The sequence below is a fragment of the Crotalus tigris genome, unplaced genomic scaffold (assembly GCF_016545835.1).
Source record: "Crotalus tigris isolate CLP2741 ecotype Arizona unplaced genomic scaffold, ASM1654583v1 scf7180000020245.1906669, whole genome shotgun sequence".
In the NCBI taxonomy this organism is placed as follows: domain Eukaryota; kingdom Metazoa; phylum Chordata; class Lepidosauria; order Squamata; family Viperidae; genus Crotalus; species Crotalus tigris.
This window is the reverse complement of record NW_024097926.1, coordinates 1122137-1139349: the sequence shown is the minus strand read 5'-3', so window position 1 is coordinate 1139349 and position 17213 is coordinate 1122137. Positions and strand designations below refer to the sequence as shown.

Sequence of the window (17213 nt, the reverse complement as noted above, 5' to 3'; positions counted from 1 at the left end):
GGCAGCTGTCAGGTGAGATTTGTCCCGATTTACCAGCTTTCTTGCCAGTAAGCGAATCGCTGCAGTTGTGAAGTTAAGTCACACAGTTGCAAAGGGATTCAGTGACTTTGCTGTCAGATGGTCGCAAAAGGGGAATCACGTGACCCCACAACTGTCATAAACACCTGCCACTTGCCAAGCATTCGGATTTGGATCACCTGACCACAGGGAGGCTGCGACCGTCGTTCAGCGTGAAAAACAGGGACGTTGCTCGTATCTGGCAATTTTAAAGCATACGGACCGAATCGGGGATCTGTTACTCTGGTGTAATTTGGAATTTCAAGGGCCTTCCCGGCAGTTCTATTGGCAAAGTTGTGGCAACTGCAGTGCTGCTTGCACAGCTGTAGCAATTGTGGTTTCTGATGCTCCTCGGCCACCTTCTCACAAGCAATGGGGAAATCGGAAATCAATCCTCACTGCTTTTTTTTTTTGCCCGTCTGTAGCTCTTCGGTTTCCTCTGTTCGTGTAGGGCACCGTTTCTCAACCCGAGGAACTTTAAGATGGGTAGACTTCCATTCCCAGAATTCCCCAGGCAGCCTTGCTTCGATAGGATGATCCAATGAGTCACAGGTTGTCTAGTTTTATACTAAAAAGGGAGTCGTTTGTGCTTTGGGACACTAGGGGAACTCAACCTGGGTGTTACTAGGCTGTGTGAACCCAACCTTCATGGCATGTTTATTTGGGGATTGCATGTTTTGCAAACGCAGCCCTTCGCTTTGCTAACCTGGGTTAGCAAGCTGTGGGAATCCAGCCATTGTCTCTACAGAGTGAGAAACCCCCACCCCCAACTTGCTTGATAGCTAGTTATACTAGCAATTTCCTTTTATGATGCTCGGTTGCAGGAACTGGCTATGTCTAGTTTAAAGAAGACTACTAGGATTAGAAGATGGCAGCCTTCCAATATTTGAGGGGCTGCCACAAAGAAGAAGGGGGTCAACCTGTTCTCCAAAGCCCCTGAAGGCAGGACAAGAAGCAACGGATGGAGACCAATCAAGGAGAGAAGCAACCTAGAACGAAGGAGAAACTTCCTGACAGTGAGAACAATTAATCAGTGGAACAATTTGCCTCCAGAAATTGTGGGGGCTCCATCACTGGACACTTTTAAGAAGAGACTGGACAGTCACTTGTCTGGAATGATGAGGGTCTCCTGCTTGAGCTGGGGACTGGACTGGAAGACACCCCCCCCCCCAAGGTACCTTCCAGCTCTATTATTCTTTCAGTGAGCAAGTTTATTCTCCTGATAAATTCTAGCATTCCGGTGTCTGCGCTGGAGCAGAAAGGACTGGCTGAGCATGCGTCGAGTTGAGGAACAAGGAGGGAGGGAAGAATACATTTGATAGGCAAGGAGGAAGAGACTCAGAGGAGAAGATTGGTGAGAGAAACCCACCAATCCTAGGATTGCCACTGTGTTACATAAAATAGCCCCCGCATTGCTCCCGCTCCTGTTACTTTTAATAACCCAGGAGAGCGTACTCTATTTTTATACTTTTCTACCAAGCTAGGACCAAAAAAAAAAAGAGAGAGAGACGACAAAGAAACAAGCACAGAGGACTGGAGATTTTGTAACCGTGGCCCAGATGTTTAGGCAAAAAAAAAAAAAAGCTGCCATCAGTTCCTGGTTCTGTAGGTCTGAGTTTCAACAGAGTAGGTCACTTACTCAAGCTTCTCAGTCTCAAATCATCGTGGGTTCGGATTCTCTGCATGGAAAAGCCACCGGCTACAGTTCCTGAGAGCAAATTTGGGGAAAAAAAAAAGACTCGAATTTATCCAGCCCTTCCATGTCCTTCAGCAAATAGGACAGGCTCCGTTCTGGCCTGATATTTGTGCACCTACACCATAGTTGCTTCTGTTCGATACACACACACTAAAACATGGTATGCTCAGCGGTGGCTTCGGAGCAACCCACAATGGCCCAAGGCCACGGACTAGCCCTGGTTCACAGCCCACATTGTAGGAGTTCCCGTAGCATGCAATCTACAAAGCTGTGGGCTGTATTTTGACAAAGTTCATGATGGGAATCCAGCTGGGTTGCAGTCGATCTTGGCGCGCATAACCATGGTTTGCTGAATAAGCTACTGTCTGCACCACACACAGCCCCAAATGATAAATCCTTATTTCCTGTGGCCAGGCACAGTCTGTCTGTATCTCTATATATATACCCATCCATCCATTCATTCATCCATCCATCCATCCATCCATTCATCCCCATCTCCAGTATCTTTCTATCATCTATTTGTATCTATTTTCTATGTTCTATCTAAATCTATCCATCCATCTATCATCTATATCTGTCCGTTCTATCTGTCCATTCCATCCATCCATCCATCTTCTATCTAAATCCATCAATCACCTGTTGGTCTATCCATCCATGTTATCTATTTATCTCTATCTATGCATCCATCAATCCAACTATCTATTTATATCTTAATCCATCTATCCATCCATTCCTCTAACAATCTATATCTTAATCCATCTATCCATCCATTCCTCTAACAATCTATATCTTAATCCATCTATCTATCTATCCACCCATCTATCCATCTGTATGTCTACTTATGTATCCATCCATCCATCCATCCATCCATCCATCCATCCATCCATCCATTTATCCACCATCTATCATGTAATAACATGGGAATTCAGCCAGATGGGGATAATTTTCAGCAGGGAAGGTTGCAGTTGTGAACACTCAAGAGACCAACAGGAAGAGGGACCCTCTGCATATGTTCAGATGCACTCTTTCACTCTTTCCTTTGCACTTAGCAACATAAGCACCCACATGGATGGCGGTAGGTTCCATTCCATACCGTTTCTGCGCAAAAATTAGATGTCAAAAAAGATATCTCACAGAGAAAGACCTGTGGGCTTCGATTCCCAGAATGGTGCCTGGGGAATTCTGGGAGTTGAAGTCCACAACTCTTTAACATTGGACAAACCTGGATATTTCCCTCGAATTAAACTCATGGGGATCTCATCATTTGCACCCTGCCCATTGATCTGTTATGGTGTGTAAGTTGTCCCCAGTTCTCCTCTCTGAAAGCCAATCCTTCCATCTGTCTACCTTACTGGGAGATAAAAGGCATCACCTGTTGAACTGCAGCCTGCCTTGGGCTGTTCAAAGCCCAGACTTTGGACATAAATTGGATTAGTTTTCTTCCTCTTCTTCCTTCCTCTTCCCCTCCTCCTTTTTTCTTTTTCCTTCCTTCCTTTCTCTTCTTTTTCTTCATCCCCTGTTCTGCCTCCATTGTCCCATCTCAGAGTTGAGACGATAAGCATCTTGTCGGCTCCCATCCTTCTTACGGCGAAAATTAACAATTTCCTTTCACCCATTTTATTCCTCAGACCTGGGGGGGCTGCCCAGGCCACGAACAGCTCCTTCGACTCAGCAAAGAATTGAGGTAGTGGAGGGCCACAGCTAGGCTGAATCCCAGCTGGATTTGAGGGCAAGGAAGAATCGGTTTGGGAGAGCCCACAAGCGGGGAGAAAAAGCACATTTTTTCCACTGGTCAGGACTGGATGGAGAAGGGAGGTTTGGAAGGGCTGGATGCACAATTCTTGGAAAAACAGGCCTTCACATTTCCACTCCTCCCGTGTAGCTCTCTGCCCCTTTAAAGCCATCGACGTGGCTGGGAGGAAGGAGAGCTGACGCAGCTTCATTCTCCCTTTTTGCAGCCAAAATTGGAGAAAAAGGCTTGGGAAAAAAAAAAGAAAAAAGAAAGAAAACAAGTGGTGCTAAGCAACTGAGCTCTTGCGTCATCGGGGGGCCTCCCCTCCCTCCTCTCAGCCTGCATCACGTCGCCATGGCAACAGCATCCAGGGGATGGACATGCTTTTGGATAGCAGGGACCGGAGTCTCCTGCTGAAGCAGGGGGTTGGACTAGATGACCTTCAAGGACCCTCCCAATTCTATTATTCTATGTTCTGTGCCCGAACGGAGGATGGCTGACACCAGAGATGTTAAGGAGAACTGTAAAATAAGGAGAACAGAACACCAAACACCATCCCGTTTTTTTGTTTTTTTTTTATCCTGGCTGTTTTTTTTTTATCCTTGGCACGAAGATCATAACTTAGTGGCAGATGCCAGCTTTTCATCCAAAGCTTTTTTTTCCCCCCTTTTAATCTGATATGAGAAAATGATGTGAGAGCCAACGCAGCTCTAGGCTGCCTCAACAGAGGGAGAACATCAAGACAAGAAGAAGGGATAGTACTGCTTTACAACACACTGGTCAGCCCACACGTGGAATACTGTCTCCACTTTTGGCCGCCACGACACAAAAAAGATGTTGAGATTCTAGAAAGAGTGCAGAGAAGAGCAACAAAGATGATCAGGGGACTGGAGGCTGAAACATATATAAAGGACGGTTGCAGGAATTGGTTATGTCTAATTTAATGAAAAGGGCGAGGGGGGGACATGATAGCAGTGTTCCAATATCTCAGGGGCTGCCCCAAAGAATAGGGGGGGGGGTCAAGCTATTCTCCAAAGCACCTGAAGGCAGAATGAGAAGCAACGGATGGAAACTCATCAAGGAGAGAAGCAACCTAAAACTAAGGAGAAATTTCCTGACAGTGAGAACAATTAACCAGCGGAACAGCTTGCAACTAGAAGTTGTGGGTGCTCCATCACTGGAAGTTTTCAAAAATAAAACTAGGATGGTATAAGGACTCCTGCCTTCAGAAGCCCTCCAAGGCTGCTTCCAGTCCTATGATTCTATGATCTGCAGTTCAACAAAGTCATTTCAACAACGAGAGAGGCACCATAAATAAAATAAACAATAAAATAAAATGGTGGAACCAATCTTCTTCCCTATTCAAACTCAAGAGAGTTGAGGCCAGTCAGTGCCAATACAATTAGTTTAAAAGGGGAAGGACTTGCCCCCGTTTGGTGCAATGTTCTTGCAATTTGCATTTGCTTGGAAGCTGAAGCAAGTAGAAACCATTCTGTGCTGTGTCAAATGTGTAACTTGCTTTGCACAGATTGAATAAAACTGCCCCCACTGAAACCCCACTTACAAAGGAAATAAAATGGAAAAAGTGGGTTTTCAAGTGGGCTTTTATTGTCTAGCGTGGGGGGTGTGTGAAAGAAATTAACAGTGGTTGGGGGTCACATATTTTGCTAAATTGAAGGCAAAGAAAAGCCACAATGCTGTTTCTCACCCATGGCAACTTAAAAGATGTGTGAACGTCAACTCTCAGAATTCCCCAGCCAGCAGGCTTGAAGATGGGTGGACTTCAACTCCCAGAATTCCCCAGCCAGTGTCCTTTAAGATGGGTGGACGTCAACTCCCAGAATTCCCGATAGCCATGCTTGAAGATGTGTGGACTTCAACTCCCAGAATTCCCCAGCCAGCGTCCTTTAAGATGAGTGGACGTCAACTCCCAGAATTCCCCAGATAGCCATGCTTGAAGATGGGTGGACTTCAGCTCCCAGAATTCCCCAGCCGGCGTGCTTTAAGATAGATGGACTTCAATCCCAGAATTTTCAGGCATCATGTAATATGGAATTCTGGGAGTTGAAGTCAACGTATCTTCCAGCCGCCAAGGTTAAGAACTACTACTATTATGAATAAATCAGCCAGCTAAATTTTGACATTCCTGGGGCAAAATATCTACAGGGTACCCTTTCTTTGCACACCCAACTATCTACAGGGGATTGCCTCTGCAACCTCAACTACTTAAGCTGCCTTTCCCATAGGTGTATCCAGGCCCAGTCACCTCTCACCCCATCTGTAGCAAAAGGATGCTAAGAAGCTTCATCTGTTGCTATGGAAACCCCAGGTACCAATGAGGAGACAGAAACCACTAGCATCCGATGTCAAGGTTACATTCCTCGTCACTGATGGGATTCCCAAACGCACCAATCAATTTTAAGAGCTGCCACAATTCACCACAGTTCAGCGTGGATTACATGAGTCCGTGTAGGCCCCAAATAAAAATAAATGTAAGCTTTATTTAAATCTTTTAAATAAATAAAAATGTTTAGCTCAGTTCTGGCTTTTGCTGGGTTATTGCTACAAGTGTGCTAGATTCTATCTTTAAGACTCCCCCCCCCCCTTTAATTCAATTCCCAGTTGTTAAGTTGAGGACTAACTGTGGTTTACTAGTTTGGACACACTAACCATTTGCAAGCAACGTGCTTATGTTAAAATCCAGGGTCGGGAGTTAAACCTGCTGGGGGAAGCCAGTCAATATACATGTTGCTCTCGATTTACAACCATTCGTTTAGTGACTGCTCAAAGTTACGACGGCACTGGAAAAAGTGACGTGCCACTGGAAGTCACACTTCTTTCCATGGCACCATCCCCGTGGTCACGCGATCCACATTCAGGTGCTTGGCAATTGACTCATATTTATGACGGTGGCACCGTCCCAGGTCATGTGATTCCCTTTTTTGCGACCTTGCGACAAGCAAAGTCAATGGGGGGGGAGAAGCAGGATTCGCTTAGCGACCGTGTGACAGCTGCAGCAATTCCCTTAATGACCCGGGCGAGAAAGGTTGTAAAATGGGGCAAAAAGTCACTGAACTGTTTTGCTAAGCAAACGGAAAATTTAGGCTCAACTATTTGTACTAGGGTGTGCCGTTTTGGGAGTGGCCATTCGCGAGTTGTGACTTTTGAATGTAACAACAAATCTCTGGAAATCCAGAAGCTTCTGCCCTGGTTGGTTTTTGATAAGGAACTGAAGGCCATTGTATCCCAAGGTCATGCAATCACCATGTTTGACCTTCCCTGCCGATTTTTGACAGACAAAGTCAACGGGGGAAGCCAGTCGTAAATGTAACCATCACTTAACCATCTCCTTTGCTTTGTTGTTGTTAGTTGCGAAGTTGTGTCCGACCCATCGCGACCCCATGGACCACGTTCCTCCAGGCCTTCCTGTCCTCTACCATCTTCTGGAGTCCATTGAAGCTCATGCCTGCTGCTTCCGGGACTCCATCCAGCCCCCTCATTCTCTGTCGTCCCCTTCTTCTCTTGCCCTCCATCTTTCCCAGCATCAGGCTCTTCTCCAGGGAGTCCTTCCTTCTCCTTAGGTGGCCAAAGGACTTGAGTTTCAACTTCAGGATCTGGCCTTCTAAAGAGCAGTCGGGGTTGATCTCCTCTAGGACCGACCGGTTTGAACGCCTTACAGTCCAGGGGACTCGCAGGAGTCTTCTCCAGCACCAGAGTTCAAAGGACTCCATACTTTGGCGCTCGGACTTTCTTATGGTCCAACTTTCACAACCATACATTGTAACTTTGTTTAGCAATGGAAATTCTGCCCCCAATTGAGGTCATAAGCCAAGGACTAGCTGAATTCTCTCCGGTTTTTAGGCCACGAAGTGATGTGGGCTGTTGGTCGAGTTGCTTGATTCCAGGCCAGGAAAAAAAATTTAGATCCTGCTCGTAGTTTTTAATTTCTCTTGTTCATTCTGGTTATTTATACTGTGTTTCTGTCATGGTTTTAAGCGCTTTGTGCAGTTACGTCGCAAGACGGGTGACTAAATAAATGACTAAAGTTAAGTACTGATCAACCCCTTGTAAAAAAATGTCCCCGAGAAAATGACAATGGATTCGTTCCTGGACAGTCACTAAGGGTGACGTGCAGGAGCAGCAACAATGACAACAACTAGCTATGACACATTTGCACCTCAGCAAAAACCATTGAAAATGATTTACCTCATTTCCCAAACTACGCCAAATTATGGCCATTTCTCCCAAGAAGATTTGTACAATCAGACACACACACATACACCTAAATATATATATATATATAAAAAACCCTGAATAACTGCAGTAAATTATCATCAGGTCAACCTCCACAGTGGGACCTCTGGTGGATGCTGAACGACATGAAAAAGAAAAGACTTTGTAGGAAACGTGGACTTAATCCTGTAGAAAGAAGTTTTCTGAGGTACGTCAAGAGTATTTTTCAGAGCAAAAAAAATATTCGCTGGGTAGGGAACGAAGAGAGAGACGCAACAGGGCTGAGCGCAAAGAAACCGGGAAATTTGTCATGGCGACTTTGATTCTTTCAAAACTCATACAAAAGTGGTTCGGGACAGCCAAAACTGGCACGAGGTTCTGCCTCAGTTTACCTTCTCAATAAGTCACCGAGTTGGAAGATAGTTTAAAAGCAGCTCGTTAGGGTACCCTGATGAAGTGGGGGTCTTCCTAAGAAAAGGAGAACATCAAGACCCATCTTACACTCCTTTTAATAGTGAACACAACGAAGAAAAACGAAAGAGGAAAGATGGTGGGACAAGGTAAGAGTAAACCCCGCCTTGCACAGCAAATCAACTACAAAGCTTGTTTGAAATTGGATAACCAGATGCCGGTTGACACTAAGACACTTTTTCTTATCAGGAGATAATAATAGTTATAATAAAGTTCGAAGGAATCTTGGAGATCATCTAATCCAACCCCCTGCTCAGGCAGGAAACCCTAGACCATTTCAGACAAATGGCTGTCCAGTCTCTTCTTAAAAACTTCCAGTGTTGGAGCCTTCACCGCTTCTGGAAGCAGGTTGTTCCACTGGTTAATTGTTCTCACTGTCAGGAAGTTTCTCCTTAGTTCTAGGTTGCTTCTCTCCTTGGTTAGTTTCCATCCATTGCTTCTTGTCTTGTCCTTAGGTGCTTTGGAAAATAGCTTGACTCCCTCTTCTTTGGGGCAGCCCCTGAGATACTATCAGGTCCCCCCTCGTCCTTCTCTTCATTAAACTAGACATCCCCAATTCCAGCAACCGTCCCTTATATGTTTTAGCCTCCAGTCCCCTGATCATCCTTGTTGTTCTTCTCTGCACTCTTTCTAGAGTCTCAACATCTTTACATCGTGGTGACCAAAACTGGATGCAGGATTCCAAGGCATTGTAAATTGTAAATTATCTTTTCAGTTTAGGAAGGTTAAAAGCAATCTAATCAATCCATACAGGGGGGCAGGTTATTCATCAGAGCACCAGAGGGCAGGACGAGAAACAATGGTTGGAAACTGATCAAAGAGAGAAGCAACCTGGAATTAAGGAGAAACTTCCTGACAGGGAGGACAGCTTACCCTCAGAAATCGTGGGCACTCCATCCCTGGAGATTTTCAATAAGAGACTGGACAATCACCTGTCTGAGATGGTGTAGGTTCTCCTGCCTGAGCAGGGGGTTGGACTAGAAGACCTCCAGGGTCCCTTCCAGCTTCTATTCTATTCTATTCTATTCTATTCTATTCTATTCTATTCTATTCTATTCTATTCTATTCTATTCTATTCTATTCTATTCTATTCTATTCCATTCCATTCCATTCCATTCTCATTTTCACTCTCATTCTGCATTCAGCATTCATTTTGGCTGGAGCCTACAGACAGTCCTTGATTTACGACCATTTGATTAACAGACGTTTGAATTTACAACAGTGCTGAAAACAGTGACTTATGATGGGGTCCTTGCACTTCGGACCATCACAATATCCCCAAGGTTACATGATCAAAACCTGGACACTTGAGAACATGTATTTGTGTCAGTTGCAGCATCCCAGATTTGTGTGGTCTCCATTTGTGACCTTCTCAGTCAGCTTCAGACAAGCAAAGTCAATAAGGGAAGCTGGTTTTGCTTCACACTGGCATGATTCATTTAACAACTGTGGTGATTCGCTTAACCACCATGAAAAAAAAAGGTCATAAATACATGTGACCCACTTAACCGCTTTTCTTCGCAACGGGAATTCTGGCCCCCATTGCGACTGTGAAGTCGAGAATTATCTGTAATTTTTTTGTGTTGTGTTCCTTGCCGAATGACAAGAGATTAAACATCACGTGGCAATTAAACTGTATGGATTTTATAAAGAACAGACGATATCTGATAAGACTTTGTTAACTTCAGATGAGAAAGTGTATAATTTCTTATTAATTTTGGAAATGGAAATGGAAAACGAACCATTTAAATAAACAATGGTAAGACGGGCGAAAAACTTTGGCTATAACATAGAATTAGAAAAATGGCAAAAATTTATGGGAAAGAAATTATAAATTGACAATGTCAACTTCTTATAAAGAAAATTCATATAAAATGTTTTATAGCTGGCATTTGCCACCCGCAAGATTAGCAAAAATGTTTAGAAATATGTCAGATAGATGTTGGAAATGTAAACATAACTCAGGCACGTATTATCATGTTTGGTGGACATGTGATAAAGCAAAGAATTATTGGGAAAAGATACATACTTGGTTAGAAAAGATGTTGGGAGAATATATAGGTTTTAAACCTGAACTGTTTTTATTAGGTATAATGCCAGAAAAGATTAACAAACAAAGCCTATATTTGATTTTACACATCATAACAGCAGCAAGAATAGTATTTGCGCAATATTGGAAAAATGAAGGAATACCATCAAATGAAGAAATAATCAAAAAAATACTAGAATGCGCAGAGATGGACAGGACTACGAGACTGAAAGAAAAAGGAGAAACAGAATATTATCAAACTTGGGACTTATTTTTACCGATGGTTAGAGAAAGAATAAAGGATTAGGAATGAAATAGGTATTAGCGTATTTAAACTCAAACAGCACATTGGTTGAAAAAATATTATTGCATGTATGGAAAAAACCTAATAAAATCTTATATTAAAAAAAAAAATCTTGTGGCAGTTAACCTCCAACAGGTTTATTCTTTGGGTCAACGGAAAGACGCAAGCTTTGTCCTACGCTCTTGAATTTTGGGACTTTTGTGTTTTAACTTTTTTCTTTTTTGAATGAAATAAAAATAGGAAAGAAAAAGAAAAAGAAAGGCAGAAGCCAGAAATCTGAACGGCCAACCCAGACGCATCAACGTGGGCCGGACGTGGGAAAGATCTTGGGTTTGCCGTGATTAATTCAAAAGAGTCTGAGAATATTGACGCAAACAATCCTGGTTTGGCAATTCCCAAGTTCTTCCTTCTCTTCTTCAGCCTGCAGATTTTGTGTGCAAACTTCACCAGCCATGCTATGGGGGGGGGGAATGGGGCAAGACCCCCCTGCTTAGAGCATCACCTTCCCAAAGATCTACCTCTCAGGCTGCTGTAGCACTTGAAGCCGCAATGATCTCTTTTTTCTTTGCCATCCGTTCAGCTGCTCTGGCTTCGGCCTCAGCAGCCAACCTCTCTTCACGCTCCTTCAGAAAGACTCCGTATTCTTCTGCATTTAACCTAACCGGAGGAGAGAAGAGCAGAGATTCACAACTGTGTACATGTTACACATTGTTTGGAATTCATCGTTGGAATGTGTATCTCTATGCAACAACTATAGGAGCATTCAGCCAGTAGATGGCTGTTGTGATTCTTCGCCAGCCGGTGGACCCGGCAGCTGAGTCTGAGGAATTAGAGGAGGAGGAGGGGCTGGAGTGACATCAGAGTCAGTGGAAGCCTCTGAGGAGCTCCAAGACTTACAGTCAGACGAGGAGCCTGGCCCCTCTACTCGCGCTCAGGCTGAGACACAGCTGTGCTGGGAGCCTGAGTTGGACAGTGATGAAGAACAGCTGGGACAAATCCCAGATGCACGAATGAGCAGAGAAGCGGGTAGGATAGAGGAATGCAATGGGGCAGCTCCAAGGGCAATAAAGGATATATATATATCCTACATATATATATATGTACAAGCAAAAATGTAAGGATAAATGTCTTAACTGAGCTTGTCACAACTAGGAATCTATTAGCTTAAATATGATATAGTAAATGTTAAGGGAAATAAAGAAGGAATTTCTTGATGATGTATCCTGAGATATGTACTAAAGATTTTGTTATTGTACTATTGACTACCCAATCACCACGCTGCTTTCCAAATACTTAAATGTAAAACTGGAAAACCAATAAAAACTTGTTATATATAAAAAAGGAAGACGTTCTGGGCTCATTTGTGGTCACAAGTTGAGAACCAGCTGCCTGGTCCCACTAAGTCCGTGGGAAAAGGTCCTAGCTCCCGCCCCACCGACCCTCTTGATACTTACTCTTTCACTACTTTGATGCCTAACGACCGGGCGGTTCCAATCAGGGACCTGATGACTGTTTCCATCGGCCAGTCGCGGTTCACAAATGAGGTGTCCTGGGATTTCACAAGCGCAATCTCATATAGGTGCTTCAGAGTCACCATCCCAGCTATCTCATGTCCTACCAAGGATGGAGATGGTTGTACATAGCAATAGCACTTAGACTTATACACTGCTTCGCAGTGCTTTACAGCCCTCTCTAAACAGTTTACAGAGTCAGCCTGTTGCCCGCAACAATCTGGGTCAGTGGTGGCGAACCTATGGCACGTGTGGCAGAGGCTGCACTCAGAGCCCTCTCTGTGGATAGGGGGAGTCCTATCATCTGCTCTGTTTTCCTTCAGCCAGCCTTCTCCCTCCCAGGCGCCCAGTTTTCCCTCTTCCGATTCTTCTTCTTACCAGGCGACGACGCTCCTTTTTCTATCCCGGCTGCCGAGAGTAAAAAGTACGTAGTTGTTGGTTTGTTTATCTGAAGTTCGTAAGACCGGTCAGACTAGAAGCGTGTAAAAATAAAAAAGGAAACGGAGAAATAAAAATAGAACGCTGGAGTTTTATGAAACGCATATATTGAGAAATGGAACACATTAGGCATTTCAGTGCATTGTAAAAAAAAAAAATATGAATCTGTTGTGTTCTTTGTAATACAATGTTGGGGATGTTTATTTTTACCCAACAATGTCATTTGTGGCAGTTTTCCTGCCCGTATGTCAAGCGTGCCTGGCTGAGGAATTCTGGGAGTTGAAGTCCACAAGTCATAAAAGGACCAAGTTGGCTGAGGAATTCTGGGAGTTGAAGTCCACAAGTCATAAAGGGGCCAAATTTGAAGACCCCTGCCATATATAGTCAAAGCTATGTATTTTAAGTAGTGTATTATTTTCTTATTCTTTTCCCCCACAGAACAGATGATCTGTGGGGCAATTCCAGGTTTACCCCACGGGTCGGCAACCGGCAGCTCCAGAGCCGCATGTGGCTCTTTGAGCTATCTCTTGTGGCTCCCAGCCTCCTCTGCCATTTGCAGAGAGAGAGAGAGAGACAGAGAGGCACTTGCGCTTCCCTTCTCTCTCTCTCTCTCTCTCTCTCTGTATGTGTGTGTGTGTGTAAAAAAGAGTGGCCTCACGCTGACCTCCAACAAGCTGACAAGCTTATTAGGCGGGGCTCCTGCCTTTGCTGCGTCGAAGCAGGAAGCAGGAAGCATCAGCTCTATCTCTCTCTCTCTCTCTGTCTCTCTCTCTCTCTCACACACACACACACACACTCACTCACACTGAGTGGGGGAAGAGGACTGGCAGACCAAGGGCAGGAGAGAGCCAGCCCAATAAGAATGTGTGTCAGCTTGTCGGAGGACAGCGTGAAGCCAATTTGCCAGCTGAGCAGAAGATCGGAGAGAAGGGGAGAGAGAGGGGGGGAGAGAGAGAGGGAGGGAGGGAGGGGGAGAGAGAGAACACGAACTCAGGCACCGCAGCCTCTATTTCGTTTTAATTAAACTCTTCAATCAAGCTTCCCCCCTCCTGTCCATGCGTGCGGGCAACTTTTGCGGCTCCCAGTGTTTTCTTTTCTCTGGGAAACGGGTGCAAGTGCCTCTTTGAATATTTAAGGTTGCCGACCCCTGCCCCAGAACCTCTTGCTCGCAAAACTCTTTGAAATGAAGAAAGGAAGATCTCGTCTCACCTTTATGGTGATTAGGGTGGGCAGCGGGATGCCTGATATCAAGTCCTTGGTCCGCTCGTTGAAATCCTTGCAGAATTGTCCGATGGGGATACCATACTTTTTGCAGGAAGAGAGAGAAAGAGGGAGAAGTTTAGCCAGTTGAAAACCTCAACCCAGGATCCTGTTTTCCCAGAAAACGTCTCTTTGTGCTGATCCAACTCTATGTGACACTTGTTCAAGACATCATCAAAGAGGTTCAGCAACCATCACCTGCCTCGCCAGCTCCTTCAGAGGGGGACAAGATTCCTCTGAAATTGCTTCTCTTTGGCCTTTGTCCAGTTCCCGTGAGAACTCAGACAATGCAAGAGGGGAAAAGCAGCATCAAACAGCCCATGGAGGATGAGAGGGATCAAGTTGGGGGTGGGTGATGTAGGAGATGACCAGACAGAGTCCGAGAGAGGGGTCAAAGTGCATCATCAATCTGGAGTCCCTTCTTGCCCACATGAGATCTAAGTCCAGCCCACCTTGAATTCCCTTGAGTCTTATCTATTGTTGTGACCATTAGTTCAGATTCTTGTAGAGAGTATTCACACATAGTAAATCTACAGTCATTTCAATCCTTTGCTTCCCGATTTTATTGTGCTTGACACAAACGCAGTAGTGTGTCTTTTCCTGAAAAAATATTTAGTGTGTTGCCTGAGCTCTGCTTTCAAGTTCTTTCATTAATGTATGGATAACCTTGACTCATTTGGAGGAGAAAAGCAACAAAAGAACTTAGTTCCCATCCCAGTCTGTGCCCAGTTCTTCTGCCTTGTTGGTCTATTCCAGGGATGGGGAACGACGCCCCTCCCCTTCATGACTTGTGGACTTCAACTCCCAGAATTCCTGAGTTGAACTCCACAAGTCATAAAGGGCCATCGTTCCCCACCCCTGGTCTAGTCTCAGATGCTATCTTTATAAAAATGAACCTAACTTTGTTGTCTTTCTCCTATGGTTACCTGTCCAAGAGCAGGTCCTAGTGGTGGACCTGGAACAGCCTGTCCAGCTTTGATGATTGACCGGATCACCCCTCCGCCAGTTATCTGTAGCGCTGCTTTGCCCGCTTGGGCAAGCTTCGACATGCTGGTTTCGGTTCTGCACGGACCTAGATTAAAAAGAGATTAGCTGAAAGAGGATTTGGGATGACTGAAATCTCAGAATGAACCTTAACGGATTTAGGATGTGCAGTCTTCAACTCCAGAATTCCCCAGCCAGCCCAATTCCCAGCATGTTCAGTTCTGGGAGTTCAAGTCCACACAGCATAAAAGTGCCAAGGTTGAGGAACACTGATCTTATACAAGGAGGACAGCGCAAAGGTGATACAAACTGTTTGACATGGGGATCACAGGGAGAAAAATTCAATTTCATCTCCTTGGGAGACAGTTATATAGGCTGTAGGTTCGTTCTCCGAGCTTGGCAATTCGGTTGCAAATGTTTCATCTCTATTCGGGGGGACATCTTCAATGCACTTTGAATTTTGCTCATTTATCAGAGCACTGGCCTTTAAATACCTTTTTGTGCGATGTAAACCAGATGTCTCAATGACAACAACCAGCTAACCAAATAACCTGAAACCAGACCATGTGAATGCCACTTTTCAATATCTAACACTCCAGCCATCCCCAGCCTGGTTTCATCCAGTAATATAGTCAGGGTTTTTTTTTCTCATAGAATGCCCAGAAAGAACTTCCGGCACCTTTTTTGGATGGAACCTTGTAGGGTAGGCAAGGCGGGTTGGGTTGTATGACATGTGTGAGTTCTGGCACTTTTTTTTTTTAAAGAAAAAAAGTACTGAACATAGTTATCACAATGCCCAACATTGCCAGCCTGAAATTAGGAGGATTATCACCCAACACCCCTGGGAGGGCACCAGGCTGGGTTTATGCTGCAGCACAATTTGCAAAGGCAGCAGGTTGGGTTGTTTGTAGCTCAATGGGAAAGATATACCCAGAGGACTGCATGCCCACAGCATGCTAAATTTGATCACGGTTAACTGGGCAAATCAAACCAGGTTAACTGTAAGCTGTGTAAACTGCATAACTGTGCAAATCTAACCCCTTTAGTGGATTAATTATAGTATTTGTGTATGTATATAGTATATTATGGCTGGTATGGGGAATTCTGGGACTGGGAAGTCCACCCATTTCAAAGCATGCTGGCTGGGGGATTCTGGGAGTTGAAATCCACCCATTTTAAAGCATGTTGGCTGGGGGATTCTGGGAGTTGAAATCCACCCACTTTAAAGCCTGCTGACTGGGAGATTCTGGGAGTTGAAGTCCATCCATTAAATTAAAGCATGTGCACGGAGGGGTAACTTTTATCACCACCGTTTCTCACAACCAACTCCCTTCCCCCCTTCACCCCGTAACTCAAGAGCAGGAATCGAAGAAGCCATTTCTGCGACCCGGAAAGACCCGGAGAAGAATCCCACCTGGTCCGAACCTCTCCCCGGCCTCCCTTCCTAAGCTTCGGTCCTCCGTCTTTCGTCGCCCCGGGCTCCTCCGCCGCGCCCTTCCCTACCTAACAGCCTCCCTCAAGCAAGCCCTAGCTGGGCGCCGCCATCTTGGAGTCAGCGAGGTCACACAACGGCGCTTTGCATGCTGGGAGGCCTGGCCTTGCCCCGCTGTTAAATGGCGCCCGTTCCCTCAAGCAAGCCCTAGCTGGGCGCCGCCATCTTGGAGTCAGCGAGGTCACACAACGGCGCTTTGCATGCTGGGAGGCCTGGCCTTCACCCCGCTGTTAAATGGCGCTCGTTCACCCGAAACGCGATGACGTCACTGAGGCGCACGCGGGGCGTCGGGAGGGTTCCGTGGGCGCCTGTTCCCATGGCAACGAGAGAATGCCTTGCTGTGGAGGGGGGTAGCGAAGATGGCGGCCTCCTCGCCTCCTCAGCAACGAGACAAACCCATTTCTGTGCTTAAAATCTTCCTCCTGGGGCTTTTCCCATGTGATTTTTTAAAAAGAAATATGGCCCCCCCAATCTCCCGTTTGGTGTGGTGGGCCCCTCAAGTGAGGTGGTGCTGAAGCATGGGGAGGGGGACTCGAAATGGCGGGTGGTCGCCACGCCTGAGGGACCTTTTGAATGGAAAAGATGAGGCTGGGGCTCCAAAATGGTCCTCAGCCCCGTCCTTTCTATGCCAGGCATAAAATGGACTACCTTGCAGGGCTGTGGTCAGCCTTTCGTAGGCATCAGCATTTGGGTTCTCAATCTTGGCAACTTTAAGACTTGTGGACTTCAACTCCCAGAATTCCTCAGCCAGCTAAGCTGGCTGAGGAATTCTGGGAGTTGAAGTCCACAAGTCTTAAAGTTGCCAAGGTTGAGAACCCGTTTTAATGTATGACAATATTAAAGTGACAATAAAGCTATTCTATATTCCTATTCTATTCTACTCTTATTCCATTTTATTTTTTATTCCTATTTTTTTTTATTCCTATTCTATAATTCTATTCTGTATTCCTATTCTATATTCTATTCTATTCTATATTCTATTCCTTTGTGTAGTCCCCACCTCAAC

General features: G+C 45.2%; 1 protein-coding gene across 3 annotated transcripts; it reads right to left on the bottom strand.

Moving 5' to 3' along the window:
• Positions 1–1247: 1247 nt before the first annotated feature.
• On the bottom strand, positions 1248–16374 carry MRPL11 (mitochondrial ribosomal protein L11). 3 transcript variants are annotated; one of them, XM_039366221.1, is made up of 7 exons: positions 16130–16373; positions 14658–14803; positions 13681–13776; positions 12412–12505; positions 11977–12136; positions 11041–11179; positions 1248–1765 (listed from the first exon to the last, which is right to left on the bottom strand). In XM_039366221.1, exons 2-6 carry the CDS (start codon positions 14778–14780, stop codon positions 11044–11046), a joined length of 609 nt encoding a protein of 202 aa, XP_039222155.1. In that variant the 5' UTR covers positions 14781–14803; positions 16130–16373; the 3' UTR covers positions 1248–1765; positions 11041–11043. The 3 variants fall into 3 exon arrangements, with proteins under 3 accessions (XP_039222155.1, XP_039222154.1, XP_039222157.1); XM_039366220.1 differs by lacking the exon at positions 1248–1765 and adding an exon at positions 10385–10444; XM_039366223.1 differs by lacking the exon at positions 1248–1765 and having other exon boundaries at positions 10451–11179; positions 16219–16374.
• Positions 16375–17213: the final 839 nt, after the last annotated feature.